Source organism: Platalea leucorodia (assembly GCF_965183815.1).
Source record: "Platalea leucorodia genome assembly, chromosome: 14".
Lineage (NCBI taxonomy): Eukaryota > Metazoa > Chordata > Aves > Pelecaniformes > Threskiornithidae > Platalea > Platalea leucorodia.
The window spans coordinates 8087249-8110236 of record NC_138836.1 but is presented as its reverse complement, the minus strand read 5'-3'; the positions used below and the strand labels follow the sequence as shown (position 1 = coordinate 8110236).

The following is a 22988-nucleotide window of genomic DNA, read 5'->3' as shown; positions in this document are numbered from 1 at the left end:
ACAAAGAACACTTGGAATGTATTGTTCCCATAAGCAGATGTTAAATTACTTCACTGTAAAGTGGAATTTATAAAACCCAAAGAAATGTTATTTTTATGTGAACAAATAAGATTAGTTTATTATTTCAGCAGGGTGACACAAAATTCTTCTACATGTGTCTCACCATGTAGGCAGATGTGTTGCACGTAAAAACTAGTTGTTGATCAAAAATGCTACGTGTATATACAAGTATTGACAGAGCAAGATAGCGTGGGTGTATCCTGACTGGTATATTAGCTCAAGCATGAATACAATTGTTTTGAAAACCTATCTCAGATAAGCCAGCTGGCTCAAGATTAAACTGTCATCTAATTGGAGCTATAGATCCTTGTGTGTAGAGAGGACAAGGACCAAAGTCAACTCTGAAGTTACATCTTGAGATAAGATGAATACAAAGAAAGCCCAGAAAAAGCCTCAGCCTTTCCCAGGAATTGTTAATATCAAATACATCCAAGATAAAGCTGACTTCATGCTTGGGTAAACACCTCAGGGTTGTCACATTCTGAGGGATACTGATCTTGGTCACACATTCGTGGTTACTTTTCTCACCAAAAATTGATCTTTAAAGTCCATAAATATTCACTTCAGAACTGTTAAAAACCACCAGGACTACAATTATCTGACATAAAGGGCCTACTGATATTGTTTGTAATGCATTCTCACAGTTAGGTGTAACAACATAAAACTATGCGTCAAAGCGACATATTAAATGTCAATGTACTTACATCAGTGTCAGGTCCCTTGTCAGCCCCAGGACAAGAGAAGGTAACAAACTCATGGCATCTCTTATGAACCACAAAACAGCAAACTAGTAAGAAAAGGGAAACCAACAGTTAGAATGGCGTAGGTTTTTTTTTTTTTCTTTCTATTGTAACAAATATAATTACAGAGGAAATAACACTTATAGTCAAATGTTTCACCTGTAAGTCAATGAAAGAAAGCAGAGCCTAATGTTAAATAAAAACATACAAGAAAGGCAGACATCAAGTAAACAATATAATTAAAGAGGAGATAAGCATGCACATTTAAAAACCAAAACACTCTACACAATGATAAATTTTTAACGTTTAAGACAGCCCATAGTGTTAAAATATAGTGTGGGACGAACAATTCTATGAAGCCACATTTCCTGAATCTAAATCCATATCTGTAACAGGAACTGTCAGTGAGCATTCAGGCAAGAGCAGGAGGCGTAAATGAGGAACGTTAATCTGGAATGAAACCCATCCTTGGGATGGGATTTGTTCACCTGCATGCCTTGGTGAAGATGTCTACAAAGATCCAATGCCTAGTTAATTAATTCTGTGAGAAACCAAAGCTCTAAGTGAAGACTCTTGTAGGGAACAAAGTGTTCTCATATCACAGAATGGCAGGAGATAATGGGAAAAGAAAATTAGCTCCTGCTTACAATATGACTCCCATTTAAAATTTATGAATGATCTGAAAGAACTTTTTCTTTCTGAGATAAGGAAAGTTATTTTCATTTAATTATGCCATGTGACCAAGGCTGTAGGTTGTCACACAGCATAGGACATACATGTCCCCCCAAACCACATAAAAAGAACAATTTGCTTGAGTGTGCTTGCTTTGAGAAGCAGGTATTTTAGCTTTTCACCCTCACTACAGGTTCTTTTCTTAATGTTAAGTTTAGTTCAGGTATTTCAAAATCGGTCCACATTTCAACAAAACAGAGCAATCTAGATTTGAGATTGTGAAAATCTTGAAATAAACACCATACCATCAAGCAATAAGTCGGGAGATTATAATGAAACGATTCAAAAGTAATGCACAATTCCTTTACAGATAATACATTCCTTGACCACTTTAAATTTTGCATTCGCAGTACATAAAAATACGCTATTTCAAAGGGCATTTCTAAAGAATAAAATAGATTTCAATTGATTTGCAACTGCAAACACTGAATTTCCTCACCTTCAGTGGAAACCAAATTAAATTATCTCAATTTTTCTAAACAGCTCATTTCATGAGGCATCTTTAACAGTTCTCTTTCCCATTTAAACTGTATACGAATTTCTTTCATACATGAAAAATATAAATAAATGAAGAGAGCTGAGAAAGATGTTATCATGTGCACCTTCATGTCATTGCAGCACACCACAATGATTCCGCCATAACGCCAGGCCGGCCTCATCTGCATCCTTAAGTCAGCCGTCTGGCGTTAAAGGAGTCTAATCACCCTTATATCGTTCTCCAGCTATTTTTCATCATCATCCCATGCAGCAATTGTTTCCAACGGTTCTATTTCTGACATGGCATATGTTTATTCTGTGGGCAAATGGAATAAAATGGGCTTTGCTCCACTGATTCCAGATAAGCCCGGTTGACTTCATGCGAGCCAGAGTTCTGGCTCAATGTACGCTGCCCACTTGGTTGTCTAGTTTGTTAATCAATCTAAATCCCAATGAATCCTACAATTATCATTTCGATGGTTTGTTTCTACCAACTGGAAGATCACTAAGTGGCAATTACTATTATTATTACTTGCAGCTGAAAAATGTTTCACTTCCAAATTGTATTTTTGGTTCCAAACCTTCCACTCGTGAAGACAATAGCCTGATTTATGTTTGCAGGAGTAAATCATATGAAAAAAATAATCTCGTTACATCCTTCAGAAAACAAAAAAGTTAACTAATTACTTTTGTATGCAGTGATCATACAGTTGCAAAATACAACATAATAATCTATGCAAAAGATCTGAGAAATATCTCTGGAAAGGTTGTAAAAGTGAGCTGCTTTACCGATGCCTGCCTTTCAAATTAGGATCTTAGGCTGGCTACTCCAACTCTGCCTTTATTCAGCAAGAGTGCACGTTACAAAAACTCTGCATATTTGAGCATCTATTTTGGGCAATATTTATGAAATATCGTAGTCACATCCTATCTCTGAGTTGACAGCCTCTCGTAGAGTGTTAAAGAATTCATTCAACTAGAGACAATGTCGACCTTGTTTTTAATACGATATATCATAAGTGCCAAGATAGATATGTAGGAAAAACAGTGCCACTCTGTGCTACAGCCTCGTTCTAAGGTTATGAACTTCAGTTACTAACTTCCGTGAAAACGATGCTAATCACACTACAATGGAAACTCCAATTCAGCTGCCAAAACAAGTAAACCAGACAGCATTTGTCCTTTTGGACTTTAAGCTACACTTCAAAAAAAGCCACTTATTAAGGCTTCAATTATCAACGTTGACTACTGAACTTTTTAAAACCTTTCTGTTCAGTCTGCTCACAGACTGGCTTGTGTGCACCTCAACACCGACAGTCTCAATTCTTCTTCCTTTCCCATTTGTATTTGTGATGGGTTACCTATCTCCAAAGAAGTTTGTTCCTTAGTAAGCAATTCAAAAGCATCAGACCTGTCTCACCTTTGGAGAATACTCAAATGTGAACCAAATAGCTTGGCATAAGAATAAACAATGGAATAGGCAACTCTCATGGAATCATAAATCTAAAGGGAAAAGGATAAGGGTGAACCAACATCCCTTGTTAGGAGCCATCATTTCCATACATAAAATTTAACATTCAAATTTTCATTTTGAAATCTAGCCATTAGAGTGTCTTTTAGCATTAAAGTTTTCATAATTTCACAAAGCAATACAGAGCTAGAGAATTCATGTAAGAATTTACTTTAGTTCAGATCACTGCAAACAAAATGTTATCTGCTTAAAATAACATGCTGTTTTTTTAGGAATAGAGACGAAAAATAACCTCTCACTTGTTACTTGTTTTGAGAAGATGTTAATAGCTTCACATCACTTATTGCAGCTGTTAAGAAGTCACATTATGTTCACTACCTTCTTGTAATGAAAGTTATATTACACTACTTTGCAGAAACTGCCAGGAAATTTGTTGCTTTACATTTTAACAAGAGTATAAGTAGAAGCGAGCTGGCACACATTATGCATAGTAGCTCGAGAGCAAGTGGTATCTCGAGGCTGACAGTTAAAATTAAAAAGAAAATTATCGAGGTATTTTCATGTTTTGACAGTGTGATTTTGATCTGTGGTATATATAATACGGTTGTGAGCTTCCATCCTTGCCAGCTCTGGACTTGCTGGAGATAAACACTCCCTCAGCAGCCCAGGGAGGGGGCGCGGGGAGGGCGCAGGGAGGAAGGGAGAGAACAAAACAGGCCTTGTGTTGCAAAACCAGACTAACTGCTAGGTCTCCACTGGCATGTTGCATCTACCAGGCTGATCCCTCGCCCTCCATCCTCCCAGCAATGCCACGGAGAGCACAAAATGCTAAATGGGTATCATGAAAGCAAGGAAGAAGGTGGTACGGAGCACTCAATCCGTTCTCAGAACAAACAAGCCGAAGATGCACTACATGATTTGTGGGATCTATGATATATAATGGAGGGCAATTCATTCTATCCAACGCTTCTCTGTCGGTGCACAGCACTGAGAAAAACATGTTTGTATTAATAATATAGAGAGACATATAGTGTCATTAAATAAATTTACTAGGAATAGATTAAACTCAGGAACAGGGAACATTTCCAGAGCAAGAAGAGTAACAAGAAATAGGATTTAGCAATACTTGTTTTTCTCTTTTTCTGAACATATGATGATTATAACTTGTAAAAAAAATGAGAATCCCTTTTATATTAAATATAAACAAGGCTGTAGATTATAAAACAAACACAAGTCAGAAGAAGCACTACATTTGAATGTTATTAGCACACTGAAACCACAGGGAATTTTTGAAAATTACATTACCCTAACTTTTTCAACATATATAATTTATAATACGTCAGCTAGTTCTCCTGTCAAGTTTCACCTGATCTAGAAGAGATTGCTATCTCAAGAGAGTACCCAGGCTAACACAACTGCTATATGCAATCTTTCCACTTGGCATTTACACCACCTTTCTCACTAAAACAGCCTACAGCCCAGCAAGATACAGCCTGTTCCAGGATAACAGTTAATAAGAAAAACAGCCGTCTCTCCCCATCACCTTAACCTGTTACTAAGCTTCTTAAAGCTCTCTTGTAACACCGCTAGGTCACACAGCACCCTTACAGCACTAATCTGCGTGGTGCTACACATTGCTTGCTTCATGGATTATCTTTATTTTCATTGCAGTTTCTGCAAAACTCAAACTAACTTCCCCAAGCAGCATCAAAAACCTACCTGGAAGTCAAAGTATACAGACTACATGACATCAGTATTGATAAATTAGGGCTGATTCCTACTTCTAAGCTCCAAGTCTACCAGTCAATAATTGGTTTATGTATCCTCAGATTCATACATCTGACCCTGCTGCACAGATTTTCTTTTTCAGTTTTGCCAAGTTCACTTAGGCTAAATAAGTAGGGGGGAGGACAGAAATAAGATCTCTTCTATGTATTTTTAAAAATTTAAGAGAAAGTAATGGTTAACTGCAACAATATCTTATTTGTGTGAAAGGATTATACAGATCGTCCGGACAGTCTTAACTACTCAGGTCATTAACTCCTTTACACTAAGTATAAAACAGATGGATGTCGCCGGTAAGCTGGCTTGGCAAGATCTACAACAGTGTGCAAATACAGTCTGTACGCCTGGCAGAGAACACATATACGTTTTCATTTACCCAAACAACTTCAGCAGACCCGGTAGTACAGTGGCAGACAATTATAAATATATACCTGCAGCTATATATGTAACATTTTTAAAACAGTTTGGATTTTGTAAAATACCTCACATAATATATTCAGATTTGTCTGAATACTATATTCAGACACATACTATACCAGACGTCATTTTTGCCATCCATTACAGGGAAAAGAAGATCCATGATAGTGTTTTGCCCCCTAAAACTGCAGCGCTATGTTTGCAAAACTGAGGGAGTGTTTCAAAGTCTTAAAGTATTTAATGTAATATAAAGTATTCAACACTGTTTCAACCTACTTGTTAATTATGTACTTTTTAAAAGATAGAGATCACTGTTTCTATGTAAAGTCCTTGCTAAAATTTCACAAAGCTATTTCTCTCTCTCCTTTCAGGTGTCCCATTTTATACATGAATAATAACCCAGAAGTCATCTATCAAAACCGGTCCTGGAACAGCTATTTCAAGAACTTGTAACAGCAAAAAAGATGACCCACAATCAGAGACTTTTTATATCACTTCTGTAGTATGAATTAACTTTAGTTTAAAAATCTGCTGACCTTAACACGTTGTGTGCCAGCAACAAAGACACTCTGGGTGTCTGCTGTAATCTGCTTTGTAGCTGTGTACAAGCACGTCAGCAAGGAACAGCACGGCTCTTTCAATTAAAGAACGAACCCAATATGAAAGCCCACAAATGTTTCTTGTGAACACTGAACATTAGTTCTTCAGATTTTTCAACCAATTCAGCAACAACCCCAATCGCAGAAATAGGATGTCTTAAATAAAGCAGCTGCCTTCAGTTTGATGTATTACCTAACGCAAAAAGAAAGGGCTGAGAAAGCGGGCAGTAGGAAGCAGCACAGGCTGTATGTATTTTCAGACTGTATGAAATGACAGGATACAAGATGAAACCAATCTCCAGAATGCAGCTGTTGGGTTTTATTTTGTTTTGTAATACGGCTGGAATCCTGGATACCAACTGAAAGCAAAGAGCTTTTGGAAAATCACGGTAACTGCCGTTACCAATACTATAAGACACAGTCTCACTGAATCCCAGTCACATCATCTAGCATGAAAAAAGAAAGAGGTCCTCAATGAGTAAAACCTGCACTAAAACTAAGAGCAATCACCATGGCTTTGCTCTTACAAGCCCAGTCGCCATCAGACGCCACGTTCTTCCACTTCTGCCTCCGTCCACCGAGCCCAGGACCGGCTCGATGGAGCCCTGGCCCAGGAGGCTGCCGTGGCCAGAGCTGCTCCTCGCTGCCAACCAAGCTGAAAACTTCATTGTTCAGTCATGAGATGCCTAACGCACTGAAGACAAACATCTGAAAGACTTATGCGATGTCTTAATCTTTCATCTCACATTAAATCACCCACACGGTCAATTTAACACAGCCTGCGCCACGCTTCACAGTAATGTCTCAATCCGTTCACAGCTCGGAGCACGGAAAACTGATGAAATACAGAGAATGTGCTAGTACAGCTGTGAGGTTTTACCGTGAGGTTTTCAGAAATATTTTAGAACATTTTAGTACTAGTGTTATAGTTTGTTTTTCTCAGCACTTTACTTCATAATTTAATGATATCAAGCTACTGGTGGCTGTAAACCAAAACATTTCCTTCTTTGAGTATGATTTGTATGGACACAAATATAACAAATGAAATGCCAGACCTAAATGCCAAGAGCTGAACATTAAGTATTTTTGTATATTTTGAATTTAAGTCTAGGCTTTCAGTTGTGTTTGAGAAACCTTATAACATACTAACAAAATTAATGAACCTTTCTTGCCAGTAAACACAATCCAGACATTAATTCCATTATTGCCAAAAGATGATATTTATTTTCCTTCAGGATGGGAAGAAGTGAGGCCAGGATGATGCTGAACAAGCTGTTTGAAATATGAACAGAGCCATATCCCAAGTACTAAACTACAAGAAATAAACTTCCTGTGATACCTGCTTGGACACAATCCTGACAAGAGAACTGCATCACACTTGCTAACACAACAGGATAATCACATAATTCTACATTTACTTACATATGTGAAAGTCACTAAAAAGATGATAAATCCTTTGACGTTAACTTTCGCATAATCATGACTCCAGAAGAGCACAATGGGGCTTCAGAGGTATTAAAGCAAAATACTTGTGCCTTGCACATTTACTTTATTTATTTTGAAAAGAAAGGAGAGCACTTCATTTTAAAGGATGAAAGATCTAATCCCACAAAGCAAGTGTTATAGCAGCATTTATGTGTCATTTAATGTTTATGCCTGATACAGAATTATATAAATTTAAGTATGAAGAAAATCATGATACTGATTGACAGAAACACCAGCCCAGACATACTTCATTCTCTTCAGTCCAATTTAATGTGCTCTTTCTAGTTTCTTTCAGCATGGGGAAGGTCTAAATCAAAAGATAATTATAAAACTTCTTAAATCTTGTCACAAAAAACTCAGCTTGTATTGCTTAATGACAATTATCTCTGTAAGAGTTAAACTTGCTATCTAAATGCACTTTAAACTGCAACAATTAGCTCATTTTTGTTTGCACGATTAATCAATTCTGTAGCCTGTTCTACGGTGTACTCTGTGCTAAAATAACTGCATTAAAAATGAAAGATATTAATTTTGTACCCCAAAGGCACAAAAAACCCTTGAAAGGCATTATTTAGTCTCTTGCTGACGCCAAACCAAATCCTTTGGATATAATGAAATTGTCAGTATGCATTGCATTGCTGTATTTGCAGTGCAATACATAGTATCTTTAGTGAGAAGATACATAGATATTCCCATTTGGTGCTGGATTGTAATTACTATTAAGATTCAGATCTGGTAGTTTATTCTACATTAGCTCTAATTTGGTAGCTTTCTTTTGCTGAACACAAAAAAGGTATTAATACATAAACAATACAGTCCTGTTAATTTATAACTTCTATGAAAATAACGGTCCAATCAACTAACAAAAGGGAAGATATTAAAGATACGTGAACACCACCAACTGGCACCGACTACAGCAACCCGGGATGGGCAGCAGTGGGCAGGAAGCTACAGCAGCACGGCCTTCAGTGCCGAGGTCGACACTGTGCTGAGACCTTGCTTAATACTGAATTCTACAGTGTATGGTTGACAGATGATTACCAGATTACTTCATATATACCTTCACAGTGACCCACTAGACGATGCAAAGGGTAAAAGCAGGGGATGGGATGTATGCCAGAAGAAAGCGTCACACAACAGCACTCATGTTGGTCTGTGGTAATGAGCCTCTCGCCTCCTCTTCTCTCCAGGTTTTGGGATGACTACCACTCCATGATCAAAGAGCCAGCAGCCGCTTGCCATTCCTGCCCTGAGGCCTCCAGAAGTTCCACTCCAAGAAAACACAGGGGTTGGTTTTTTTACGGCAATAATTATTCTCTGCCTCTCCCAACCTATCAAATGTGTGGCTTGAATAGCAAAAAGCACTTTAAAATAAAAAGGTTCAAAAGATATGTCTCAAATTTTCAAAGGATACAGAGGAAAAAAGAGAAAGTTCAGCTCCTCTTGGACATGAGGGATACTAATAAAACCAACTGATAATCACTTTAGACACTTTTCTCAAAGGGTTCAGACTGGGGTTTTTAATCTTTCCCACCCATTCGGTTTCAGTAGTAGTATTATATCAAGAAATTGAAGATGCTTCATTAATTTAAGATTTTTCCTTTTGCAGTTTCTCCTCATTATTTTGATGTTACCCAACAGATACCCAAGATTCGTCGCAAGTCTTATCCAATTACATACATCTTATTAAAGGTCATCTGCCAGAAACGTCAATATCACTTTCCTACTCTAATCAATCACTGAAAACATAGTTTCATCCCAAAGTAACTGCAAGTCCTCAGGCAGAAAAACAACATGCACAAAAAAATAAAGCTCCGCATCAGACCAAGTACAGTTAGAAATTTATTGTCAATGTAAGACAACACATAAGACAAACACATAGAGAAACCAATTCCAGAATTAAGAAAATTCACCCTCAGCCAACAGGTGGAAGATTTTTTTCCCCAGTGTGTTTGAAGGGTGTATTATTTACTCATAACAAGCAGATTAATTTCTTAAGTTTGCTAGTTACCAAAATTACATGGTTGAATGGATGACATAAGCTACAGTAATTCATTCCAAATAGCAAAAGTGGTATTTATAGGAAATACCCATGGGTTCAGAGGTAGGTAGAACATACATAACAAAATAAGAAACCATGGAAACATGTCATTTAATTATGAATGCATTATTTACATTGGCAGTAAAACATTTAAAGAAAAAAATTCAAAACAAAGAAGTGGTTGAGATGGGAGATTTGCAGCAAGAAAACCAGTATGGCAACAGGCAGCGGAATCTGTCACCATAGAGTCACTGTAACTTTTAAAGTTAAAGGCACATTTTGAGCATGAATTCAGGAAAACTGAACTAATTGTACCCATTAGTCTACTAATTCAGCACTAGGCTTTCATGTAAAGCCCTTCTTAGTTTACACATCTTGGTTCCCAGTGCTTTGCCAGCTCAAACGTTTGCACTCTCAGGAAAGCACTACATCAGCACGCAGAGCTGACATAGTGATGATTTCTTAAGTGACCACTTTAATTTGACATATGGCACATTGCTCTCCAAACCAGTGGCCCTGTCTGCTTGCTTCTATGTCTTAACTTTTACGCAGTCAATTTGTTTTGGCAAGGTTAGGTTTTAGCTGGACCAGTTCCCCGAGCTAGCTCAATACACAGAACATGAAAGTTCACGTCGCACAAAAATAGAACTACAAGACCACCATAGCAGCCTAGATTTATGCTAGATTTATACTAGATAAAGCAACCGTGTGATAACAGCCTATATGAATGTTAAAACTCAATCCATCTTGCATGATTAAGTCAAAGAACTGAGAAGATTTCTTCAGTTTGTCTAGATGGTTGAGAAAGATTTCAAAACATTTTTCAAGTATAGACAACATTTCTAGAATTTGATCTTTATCTCAAAATGCTCCCCAAAATTTAGCCTACGTTTGAGTTCTTAGAAAGAATAACGGCTATTCTTGTTATTAAGTCATATAGAACATTGACTATGAAAATAGTATACAAGCATGTTCCACTGTATGGTCATGACACATTTGTGCAGTTTTTCCTGGCTCACTGAAGCAGCCATTTAAACAGCATTTCTTAGTTTATGGTAGATAGAATGAGTAGTATTCTCATGATATGGAAAGGTAAACACTATTTCCTATCCCACATATTTACTAAAAGCAATATATTAGCATAAGTAAAAAATGAGGCATGAATGTCAGTGATATGTTAGCTGACATTCATCTAAGAATGTTGCTTATAACATTACTGCTTATAAATTTTCAAGCAGCAATAAGGGACTGGAATTCAGTAAGCCATGACTCAACTACCCCCCCCAAAAAAAAAAAAAAAAACAAAAAGAAGAGATTGCAACTCATTCCTACTCACCATGGAACACGCATAAAGGCTCTACAGTCCAAAAGTGAATCAAATTAATTTCTGTCATTACTGTCTTTTCAGACAATTTTTATTCAAGGTTTTACTGTATGACATATTAGCACTTTAGAAGAGATCATAAAGGCAACTGAAAAAATTAAAGTATTCTGTAATTGCACACCAAATCTTTAACTTGGTAAGGAAAATAACAACCAAAATTTGAGCTTTCAGCTGACAGTTTTTAAAAGCACAGATTACTAACAGGTAAAATAAGACCTCTCCCTATTTTTTATGTGTGTTAAAAAAAATAATGAAACCCTTCATGAATATTTCTTGAAAAGAAACCACTGAAACCACTTTCTTTTGAACTTTAAAGTTTTTCTGATGTATAATAATAAGTATTTTCCCTCACTAACTTAACTGTCCTGCTTCTTATATACAGTGCAACAAAGCAATACAGCCTTCTTATAATATGCATTTAACATCATTAGAAATTTGTCTTTTCCAAGGTCTCCACAATGCACATACGGATACCTGGGATGCTGTATTATCCTCAAACCAATAGAAGTACTAGCGGATCTAGTTTTTCTAAAAGATAAGCTATTGCTAGAAGCATAATATAAATCACCCTGCTAGGTATCTGGATAAGTTAAAATAGACCTATTTTATTTTTCTCCAGGAAGAAGAAAGTACAGGTCAGAAATGTAAATGTCATTAGACTCTCTGCTTAACTGTAGCACTCTTCTAGCACTCCAGTGAGTCGGGGGGGGGGGGAAGAAAAAAACCCCAACCACCAAAAACCAGACACTCAGCCTGGCATCCAGCCCCAGAATGACATCTGGGAGCAGTTAGTCACTGGATACATAACGCATGAGACACGGATCTGCCTTCTCCCGGGCAGTACAGCACAGCAGTTGGGTGCAATCAGGTCCCACATTTCCAAACCACACCAGTGTGAAAATGAAACTGCACGCATCCACGCATGCAAGTGCACAACCACGAATGCAAGAACGTACACACAACCCTGGCAAAGGAACGTACGCAGACAGTACTGTTGAGTAGTTTCCATGAGCCGATACAGAGAAAAGACAGAGATACGGTAATTAAAGCACCTCAATGGGACAAGATTTCTTTGTTGTGCTATGAAGTCCATACAATGATGATGAGAAACGGTGAATACTGAGAACGGACGGCAAAAGCTCAAGGTTTATTGAACAGAGTACACGATCTGGAAGGTCTGAGGCAAGTCACCTCACTTAACTAGTTTCCCCAGTGCTACAATCTATGTTTATGCTTCTTTTACTTCCCGAGTCACATAATTCAGACATTCAATGTCGCCCGTCAAATGTCTACGTTCTAATGGATCAATGTCTGCACTTGGCAATGTTTCTCCTTAGGCCTCAATTTAGTAACAAAGATTATTCCATAGCTAGTTTGGAGCAAGATTTAAAAAGCCACTTTTTTCCCTTGCAAGATTTGGATTTAAGTCCTTATGATCAATAGCCTGAATAATACCCTCTTATATAATGCAGCTCATTCATTACATCTCACCCACACTTCTTAAATGCTGTTTAATATTTCTGATTCTGAATATTCCATTATTTCAGCCAAAAATAGTTTTTATTTTCAATCATTTTATGCCTTTTAATGCTGCACACTGCAGGGTGCTTAAATCCTTCACAAATTGAGTAAAATAATGCAGTAAAACTGTATGAAAGCAAGTGATTTATTTAAAACTGCATGTTCTCTCTGTAAACAATGTGGAACTGTTACAGAAATGGATGGAAAATAACAAATTCCAGCAGATTCCAACTGGCATGCAAACAGATGAATTCTACATGAATTATGTTGAAGTGGTATAATAAATGTAAAACTAATTCCAGGCTCCAAAGTTTAAAAAAGTGCATCCCACATACAGAATAGTATCATAAATCAACAAACTACTATATAAGAAATCAAACTTCCATTAATACCTGGATGCAACATGAATTTTCAGTGTGGCAGGACCTTTGCTTTAAAGCTGTCATGATTAATTTGCAAATCTGCCATTCATAAATTCAGCGCAGAATGTTAAAATGGGACAAACCTGTGTCTTAGGCAAATGGCCAGGAGAGAGAGAGAGAGAATGTAAAGAGGTCGCAAAACACTCCAGCTAGAGTCTTTCCATAGAAAGTTTCTTAGGGAAATTAATTTCTTCACTAGTCCGGGTAAAAACATCCCTCCAAATTGGGAAGCAAACCTACAACAGCTGAAGTCTACAGTTTCAGTGCAGTGAGAATTCTGCTATGACACAGGCTGTCTGTGCTCGGGGGGCAGAAAACAAGCTAAACAACCTCAACCTGTCAAATTCACTACTAAAGAAAGGAACATTAGCCTGTACTTTCCTATCTACTTCACACAGGCATGAACCAGCGTCACTGCTTAAAGAAATGTTTTTGGTACATGCCCCACTCCACAGCTGCTTATTCCTGCCCTGGACCAGACCCTTCTTTTTGTGGCACTCCTAGCTGAGTGGGCACAAGGGTACTTATGCAAGGATTCCCTCCTTGGCACAGTACCGGTGCTTACTGATGTAGCAAAACCCCCAAGTTACCGCACCAGAAAGGCTGGGTGGGCAGACAACCAGCGGGGCAACCGCACGAACCGCAGCTCCAGGGCAGGACCAGACTGCTTCCAGCTTGGAGCAGTTTACGTGGGTTGTGGAACAGCACCATAGTCTTCATCAAGAAAGGCTCAGCATCTTCACAACAGAGATCAGACAGGAAAATTACTGTTTCAGGTTTTGTCCCATTTCCCCAGCCATCCGCTACTCCTTTATTTTAACATTATATACCTCTAAAGCCAAAGATCGTGCTTTGAAATATTAATTGTTAAATTCTACAAAAAACCCACAGAGGCTGCCTGAGTTACATTAGATGTGACTGGTGAGAATTTCTACAACTGAAATACCAATGGATGTATTTGTTCTGAAACTCACTGACTGGATAAAACTCATTATAAACAGATTTATGAAAGTGACTCAGAATTTGGAACAAATTGAAGATCAGTAACAAAAAAAGGAACAGAAAAAATGTGTTCTATTATTTTAAAAATGTGCGATGCTGACAATGTGCATTAAAGCTGCTGAGGATAGAACCCCAGTTTCTTTATTTCAATGCCTTTATATTTGTTTTCTTCTCTGTACTGTCTTACAGCACAACTGCAGAATAAAGAGAGTTTTTGACATTTTCTTCTTGGACATACTTCTGCTAAGCAACAGCTAACACTACTACTACTAATAATAGTAATACCAGGTATTACTCTAATCAGGAATTCATGGTTAATTTCCCTGTTGCATAATGGAATCTCATTCTTATCACAGAACCTTCATATCTCTGTAAAACAGATTTTTTTTTAAAAAGATATGTATTGGGTTTTGGGTTTGGTAGTGGGGCAGGCTACGGGGGTGGCTTCTGTGAGAAGCTGCCAGAAGCTTCCCCTGTGTCCGACAGAGCCAGTGCCAGCCGCCTCCAAGACAGACCCGCCGCTGGCCAAGGCCGAGCCCATCCGCGATGGTGGTAGCGCCTTGGGATAACATAGTTAAGAAGGGGGGGAAAAAAAACAACCAAAAAAAGACTGCACAACTGCAGCCAGAGAGAGGAGCGAGAATATGTGAGAGGAGCAACCCTGCAGACACCAAGGGCAGGGCAGAAGGAGGGGCAGGAGGGGCAGGAGGTGCTGCAGGCGCCGGAGCAGAGACTCCCCTGCAGCCTGTGAGGAAGACCATGGTGAGGCAGGCTGTGCCCTTGCAGCCCATGGAGGTCCACAGTGGAGCAGAGATCCACCTGCAGCCCCTGGAGGACCCCACGCCGGAGCAGGGGGATGCCCGAAGGAGGCCGTGACCCCGTGGGAAGCCTGCGCTGGAGCAGGCTCCTGGCAGGACCTGTGGCCCCGTGGAGAGAGGAGCCCAGGCTGGAGCAGGTTTGCTGGCAGGGCTTGTGACCCACGGGGGACCCACGCTGGAGCAGTCTGCTCCTGAAGGGCTGCACCCCGTGGGAGGGACCCACGCTGGGGCAGGGGCAGAGGGTGAGGAACCCTCCCCTGGGGAGGAAGGAGCGGCAAGGACAGCGTGTGATGAACTGACCACAACCCCCGTTCCCCGTCCCCCTGCGCCGCTGCGGGGAGGAGGCAGAGAAAATCAGGAGTGAAGCTGAGCCTGGGAAGAAGGGAGGGGTGGGGGGAAGGTGTTTTAAGATTTGGTTTTTATATTCTTATTACCTTACTCTGATTTGATCAGTAATAAATTAATTTCCCCAAGTAGAGTCATTTTGCCTGTGATGGTAACTGGTGAATGATCTCTCCCTGTCCTTATCTCGACCCACGAGCCTTTCATTACATCTCCTCTCCCCTGCCCAGCTGAGGAGGGCAGCGATAGAGCGGCTTTGGTGGGCACCTGGCATCCAGCCAGGGTCAGCCCACCACGGATACTATTTCAATTGCTCTAAGCGTTTGTAGAAAAGCCACAAAAAATGGTAAACTTAACTATTAAACTACTGCTACAGGGTCTAAACTGGTATTTCATGCATTTTTATTTGTTTGTGAGGGAAGACAAAAGATCATACTTATGTCTTAAAAGTACACAAAGGTTTTTTTAGTTTGGATTTTACATCCATTCAGAGGCATTAACACAGTAAGTCTATTAACAGATGCAAGGGGTTTCACAAGTTCAATTGTGGTAATTAGTCATATTGCAGTTTTAAATGACTCTCTGCTCTAAAGAAAAAGATTATGGCTTTTCTTCTTGCTCTATTACCCAACTGGCATTTAAGTCAATCTGCTAAAAGTGTATCTGCTTCAATGGAAGCTCAAAATAACCCATTAAAGGAATATGCAAATCTCTAAGGGTTTGTTTGGGGTGGGTTCTTTTATTTTTTTTTTTTTTTTAATACTTTAATCTAATAGGAGCATATTACGTTACTAAGAAATTCTGCCTGAATCTGTTATTCAGCACTCCTTTAGTTCTTCCATAATTCCACTTTTGCTGTCAGGAATAAGACAAAAAAATAAGCTATTTTACTGGCAAGATGTTTATAACAACTTCAAGTTCATACACGGGTTGCAGAAAACAAACCTTCATCTCAACACCCATTCATAATGCTTAGCACCGTAAGGAAAGCCTCTCCCCAGAACCTGGGACATACTCAGCCGCTTGTTGCAATGCAGATGAGAACATGGCTGCTAACTGAAAAACCATCACTTCATGGACTCAGTACGGAGTTGCCCTCTATACTAAAATGCTGCATCAAAACATTGCTATTCCCAAAATCCTAACAGGAAAGACGGATTTCCATCTTTCAGATATACTGTTAAACACAGCTGCATCATGAAATTCATTTGGTGATGCTATTAACAGATTTGATAAATACAAAACACGTTGAACATAAGGAACATTGAAGAATATGGATTAGACTAATGGTCTTCCGAAATAAGACATTGCTTGCTGTGGTTCTGCTCCCTTTGAAAGAGACAGTGAACCACCGAACCTTATAGAGAGGCAAAAAAAGGAGGCTAGTATCTATCGATTAGTGACAAATAAGGTACTGGGAATTCACTAGAGTGGTTACTAAAAGAAAACAATGCTTTTCACGAAAAGGGCCAGACCCACGTGGATCAAAATACTGCCTCTTTACACTTCATAGCATTTATAAATTAGTCATTCAACGTAAGCCACACAGAAATAAAAAAATAACGTAAGTCAGTTTAACTTTGCAACAGTCTATTTTTTGGATTAACTAGCTCAATGTTTTGGAGTAAGATGCAGCTAAAACCTGATGAACTTCCATTATACTTGTGGTGTTTTGATAATAGCTGGCACATGCTGTTCTGATTTACAGCGATGCATATTTTAGCTTGTTCTCAGGAGCTTTTGTACAATACAAATTGGCCTCTCATGCCTTATGTTGGCCTCTTCATTTCAGGATCTTACACGTGAGGCTTTGTTAAATGGCTTTAAAAATGGCCTATGGTAAAAGAAGAAAAAAATGAAACCCCATACCATCTTTTTAATGTGGAAAATTACTCCTACTTCATGGTAGTCATTTGATTTGATACAAGAATTATTAAAGCCTCAGCATACTCAAATGGCTTTCAAGCCTTTTCAGTGAATAGGCATACTTTGTCCATTAAAATTCTACTTCCAGTAACTCTGTACATGTTTAACATTCTGTTAGTGAGGAATTTACAATAAAGTCTGTTTTGCTTTAAGAGGAAAAAGCATTTATGTCCACGTGACAGCTTCCTTTGCGTAGTACTTACATTCTTACATTCGTGTTAATGCTCTCCTGGCTTCCTCCAAATACGAAGTCAGCAGAGCTCTCCTACCTGTTAAGCTAATGGACACTATTGTTAAAACATAAATCCAGGTCTTCACTTTTGCTGAGTAACACATGACTTGGTTTCTCTCCTGGTTTACAGTTGACTTTTCTTTGTAAATAAAAATGTTATCCTTCTTCCTGACTGAAGCATTATGATTCATTAAGTTACAGAGGGAGGGAGGGATTGTCTTGAGTTTCCTCATTATTACAGATTTATAAATGAACACCAGTGGGATTTGTCTCATCTACATGTTTAGACATTTACAGAGATCATATCTGTTTGAGCTCATTGCTTTATAATCAACAGAGTGAAGCAGGCACTTCTTTTAAAAGAAGAAGTGCTTTATCACATCCTGATATAAATAGCCTGCATCATGTGGAAAGGTCCCCCATTAGAAAAGATGGGTTCTACTCTTTTAAAAAAATGCTTTAGGATGAGATTAATCACATCCGAGGAGAGTCCATTTCTGTCCATAGGCTATAAAGGGATTCAAGACATCTCTCAGAGTTTAAAATTTACAATGTCGGCATTTACATGTGAATGGATTAATCTCATCCTATATGTTGGCTAAAGTAAAATAAGGTTTAAATTAGTAGGATAATCTGTGTATGCATTGTGCTTAGAGCCAGCTACTGCTACGTGGCTGAAGCTGGTGCATCTGGCTCGTCTGTCTGAGCACACTGCATCAAATAGTGAGAATTCCCTGCGCTGGTGTGACCGAACGAGAGCTAATGCATTGCCTCGTGCCTTCTGGTTTCCATTAGTAGGACATTTACTGAAGATTTCTTTCCCAGGGATTTCAGGTTAAAAACTGTTTTATCTTTATTCTGGTGTCTAAGTGCTGCCCTCCTTCTACATAGTGAGTGCTTAGGCATTTGATCATGTCAACTTTTATGTCTCACTCCATACACAGAAAACCCAGCAGAAAGCTCATTTAGGACCAAGCAGCATGTGTGTAAGGACAGTCAAACCAAAGTCCCCTATAAATAGAGCATATTGACTTTCATCATTTTCAGTTCATTCCTTCCCTTTTTGGACCAATTTCTGGACATATTATGCAAGCTGGAAGAATAGATGCAAATTCCCTAGTGGCTATTAGTGTGTCTAGACTCATTCACTGACCTAGAAGATGTCTTAATTGCCTCTTTTGTATCTGATGGGGAAAATATACTCTAACTTTTCCTGGCTGCAACCTTTGTCATTAAGTTTTCTAACTGAAATAACTGAATTTAATGAAAAGCAGTTATACTCCTTGTTCTCTGAGACTGAGTTATGTGGGGCACTTATCACAGGCTTAATATGATCCACAGGAAGCCTCTGTCCATTTAAATGTTTGTTTTCAGGACTTCAGATCATTTTTGCTCTTGGCTACTAGACAAGACAGTGGCTGCTACCTATGAATCTTACTACCTTTTACAATATGCTAAGTCAGAATAAATAAGATAAAAACATCCATGTAAACTGAACTTCTTATCGGCATTTAACATTTTCTTTTTATGGAAAAGTTTAATAATTTTCAGATGTGTCCAACTTTACAAATTGCCTGTAAGTTTACAAGTTTACAAACCAGGCTGTACTCTCACAGCATGCTCTGCACAGAAATGACAAGATGAAAATAAAATTGAGTCAGAGGTTGTGGTACAACTTCTATTATCATTTTTCGAGAGGCAAATTAATGTATTTTCTCTTTGTATGGCTCGTGAAATGCCTAGATGTAGCCAGCCACTACACAGATTGGCAATGCAATTTTTAGATTAACTGGTAAAGAATTTGAATCTCAAGGTGGAAAATCTGTGTTCACGTGATAGGTCTTCATTTGTAGCGAGGAACCTGTCCCTCAAATGAAGCAACACATTGGGTAGATGCATCATTTCATGATTTTAAGATTAAGAGAGCCTAAGAGGCTTTTGGACTGCATGCTGCATCAAATTTACACTGCTGCGTCAGTGAGCACTAAAAGCCAAAAGGTATTAGTACATTTAGCAGACTTAAGCAAGGATGCATTTCACTGATTACTTCCTGCTAATGAAATTTTGTTTTAATCATTTAAACTATTAATGTATTGTTTGTATCAAGAATGTAATAAAGAGGTATAGTGTACACTGTATATCATTGGTCACTTACAGGATACTTTTCTCTGTGGAATTTCTAGTTTGAATAACAGGGTTTTATACAAAAGAGATCATCAGTTTGTAATGTTAACCTCTTTTATTCCAATCCCTTCTCTGTGTAATGCCCAATAGAAACAGTAATTGGAAACTGCTTTTAAAAAGTCTCCCAGGTTTCCAAACTAAAATAAAGCATGAGGACTTTACCATTGCAATATCTGGGCAAAATAGGAAAGAAGTACCCTGTGCCATCCGGGATGGACAGATAGCTCACCTCAATTTAAGGTGCAGAAATTCACAGCAGTAATTATTCTCCCTTTGTGCTTTCTCTGTGGGAGCAGGGACTTTGCTGCCAAAATATTCTTCAGACCTTTGATCCAGGGATGGCATTTTAGGACTTTATGGGCCCATTCTAGCACATACACGCACACAGAAAATGCAACAAAACAATATCCCAAAGCTGTGCTATAATAAAAATGTGAAATAAACCATGCTTTGTAAAATGAAATTTTTCTTCCTTTACTTAATACACTTAATACTCTCTCCCATTCTTTCCACTACTATTTTTATTCTACTCAAAGCATGATTGTCTTCAGGGACAACATGTTCATTGAAAGTATGAATGTTTCATTCATGGCCTTTGACAGCTTGAAAAAGAATTTTACTGCAGAATATATAGTCGTATGTTTTCCTTCACCCGAGTCCCATAATGAATAATACTCTTTCACACTAGTTTAAGTAATTTCCTGGAAAAATATGATGACTACAATCCTTTGGCTCTTCATGTTTGTATTTTTTCCCTTACCATGTTCTCAAAAATGTATTCAATACTAAGGCAGCAAATCCTTTCTTGGTGTGGCTGATCACAGCTCCTTTCAAATCAGTGTATTTATAAAAGGATTGTACCAGAGGAAGTTCTATATCTAAGATTACATCTATATTGTTTGGCTAATTTGCTTATCTGCTGAACAGCATCTGGCTTCCTAAACCGAATCCTGAAACTGTTAGGATAAACTCTGAACTTAATTTTCTGCTGTAATAATTCAGTCTTACAAATGATCCAGGGAAAATATAAACAACTAAAAAGTCTGTAACTGAAACACAAGACAACTTCCTTGTGGTTTCTGAAGGAGCTGATGCGTATCATCTTAATGTGCCAGTCTAAATCTTGTCACACAATACAATTCAAGAAAGGCTTCTGCTGACAGCTGTATCCTGCTACGGATCTATCTGGATGCAGGATTTTCACCCACTTCAGTTAAATGTCAGATGGCAGGAAGTTTGTAAGCAGCAAATGTTACAGCCAGATTCTAGGTTCTACATAGTAAAGAAGTTTTCAAGGGATTCTTGGTTTAGGTCTAACAAAATTATACCCTAAAATACTTATTTTAAAGCATTTTAACAGAACAATTATAATGGTAAGCATTGTGAAGAAATGCATGCAAAACAAAATGATTTTTTTTTCCTAAGATATGCTTATATGAACGACTAATCTTGTCCCCTTTTTAACTAGTCTCCAATTTCCACTATAGATTTCTGAATGAACATTTCTTATTATCATAAGCATGGTACTGTATTTTTTCCAGTAATAAACTTGTTCTGAACATCATTCTAAAGAAGTTGCATCACAAATATGAAATGTTGGAATGTTTCAATAGTTCAATAAGAAAAAAAAGGACCTATGAAGAGATCAAAATAACTAAAGGGTTTTTATGGTGTGATGTCGTTCAGTATTGGGGAGAACAGGTTGAAATGACTCTTGGGATTTCTCCCCTTTCACTCATACATAAAACACTTCAGTGATTTGTAGGAAACAGACGATCATTCAAAGTTTTACGGAGGGACGTTTTAAACATTTTCTTGCTTCTGGCCACAAAGTCATCACTTTACAGAGGAAGTTAATAAGGTACTTCTAAAATATAAGTGAATTTTGTTGGGTAAGGGGATGAAACCACTGTCATCTCTGAATTGTGATGTTTTGTAGCATTGGCAGTAGGGGGGGAAAAACCATATAGTTTAACATTTATTCCAGTGCAGAAGACTATGCATGTGGGTTTAATTTTAAAACAACAAAGAAGCATTTGAAGCAATGGACTTGAAGCAATGGACATTTCTGCTGAGTTGAGCAGACAGATTGCAGCGGTATGCCATTTTCATTATTAATTCAGTACAATATGCCAAGTTGCTGTGACAGGTACAACCATGAAAGACAAATAAAAGCTTCTTGCACGGAAAGCCCCTTATATGAGAAATGCCTTGACGCAAACTGGAGGAGTTAAATAAAATTTTGTCTCATTTTCTTTAGCAATTTGAAGTTTCAAATTTATACTAAGAAAATAACAAATGCCCTTTTCTATTATGCATATTACAATACTTTAGAGAAGTAACATTCAAGTGTTCTGAAACATGGACAAATGGACAGGATAGACACATTTACTGTGTTTTTTAAAATAATTATTGACAATACTGTCCAAGTGATGCTCATGTCTAACTTTTAAAATGAACTAATACTGGTGGAATGCAGGATGGGACAGTTCCAAGATAGATCCTATGTACCATAACCGTTCTTACATTTTTTTCTTTAAGTTTCGACATTCTGTGTTCTATCTTCCCTCTTCATATATTTTTCTAAATATAGGTTGAGGTCTGCTAATACAAACTTGTAATACATTTTGTTATCTGCTGAATTATAGTATTTCAGTGTTGTGTGGCAAGACAAAGGCAAATTTCTTTCTCACCGTTGCAGAAAATCTTATTTGAGTATGAAGACGAAGTTGTTAAAATTGGAATCAAACTAATGCAAGTGTTTCTGAAAACGTAGAAGACAGTGCAAATACTTAAATTCTTGCTGGAAACTTTTTCTGGCTTGGACTTAAGTTTAAACTTGTATTTTGGTATCAGATTAACTTAATTCAGGGAAAATGTGGACATATGGAGAGACATAATATTATAACACCTGCATGTTTCCCAGACTACATTTAATAGCATGGTAACTTGCAAGTGGCTTTAAAAATCTTTAAAATTGTTGTCCTTATTGGAAATGTGTATTTAAGAATTAAAGTATCATTCTGATGGCTTGTTACTGAATAGTAGCAGCTAACCTCAAGACTCATAGTTTTTCAGTTTAGCTTTTCTGAGGACCCTTGTTTTCTTACTGGTTTTGCATTTAGAGATTAATGTTTGAATCAAAGGCCCTTAGAAGTTGCTAGGTGACTGAACTGAAAGAGTCTAACCAAATAAGAAAAGCCCTTCTTGAAGATGAACTGAAAAGGGAAGCAAACACTATTTGTTCACCTCACTGCTGCCTCAGCATGAATAAAGAGACCTTCAACTACACCAGAAGTGTTTATTCGAGAAATAAATACCTTCTTTCTTTCTTTTTTGGCATAGCCTTC

At 38.0% G+C, this 22988-nt stretch overlaps 1 protein-coding gene across 1 annotated transcript in view; it reads right to left on the bottom strand.

Annotated features, from left to right (window-relative positions):
• The window catches only part of PRKCA (protein kinase C alpha), a gene marked incomplete at its 5' end in the record, with an annotated part of 155940 nt that overhangs the window by 94347 nt on the left and 38605 nt on the right, over positions 1-22988 (bottom strand). Inside the window, one exon of the mRNA XM_082326809.1 lies at positions 765-847. Within this exon, the coding sequence (XP_082182935.1) occupies positions 765-847 (83 nt within the window). The remainder of the gene's footprint in view (positions 1-764; positions 848-22988) is intronic.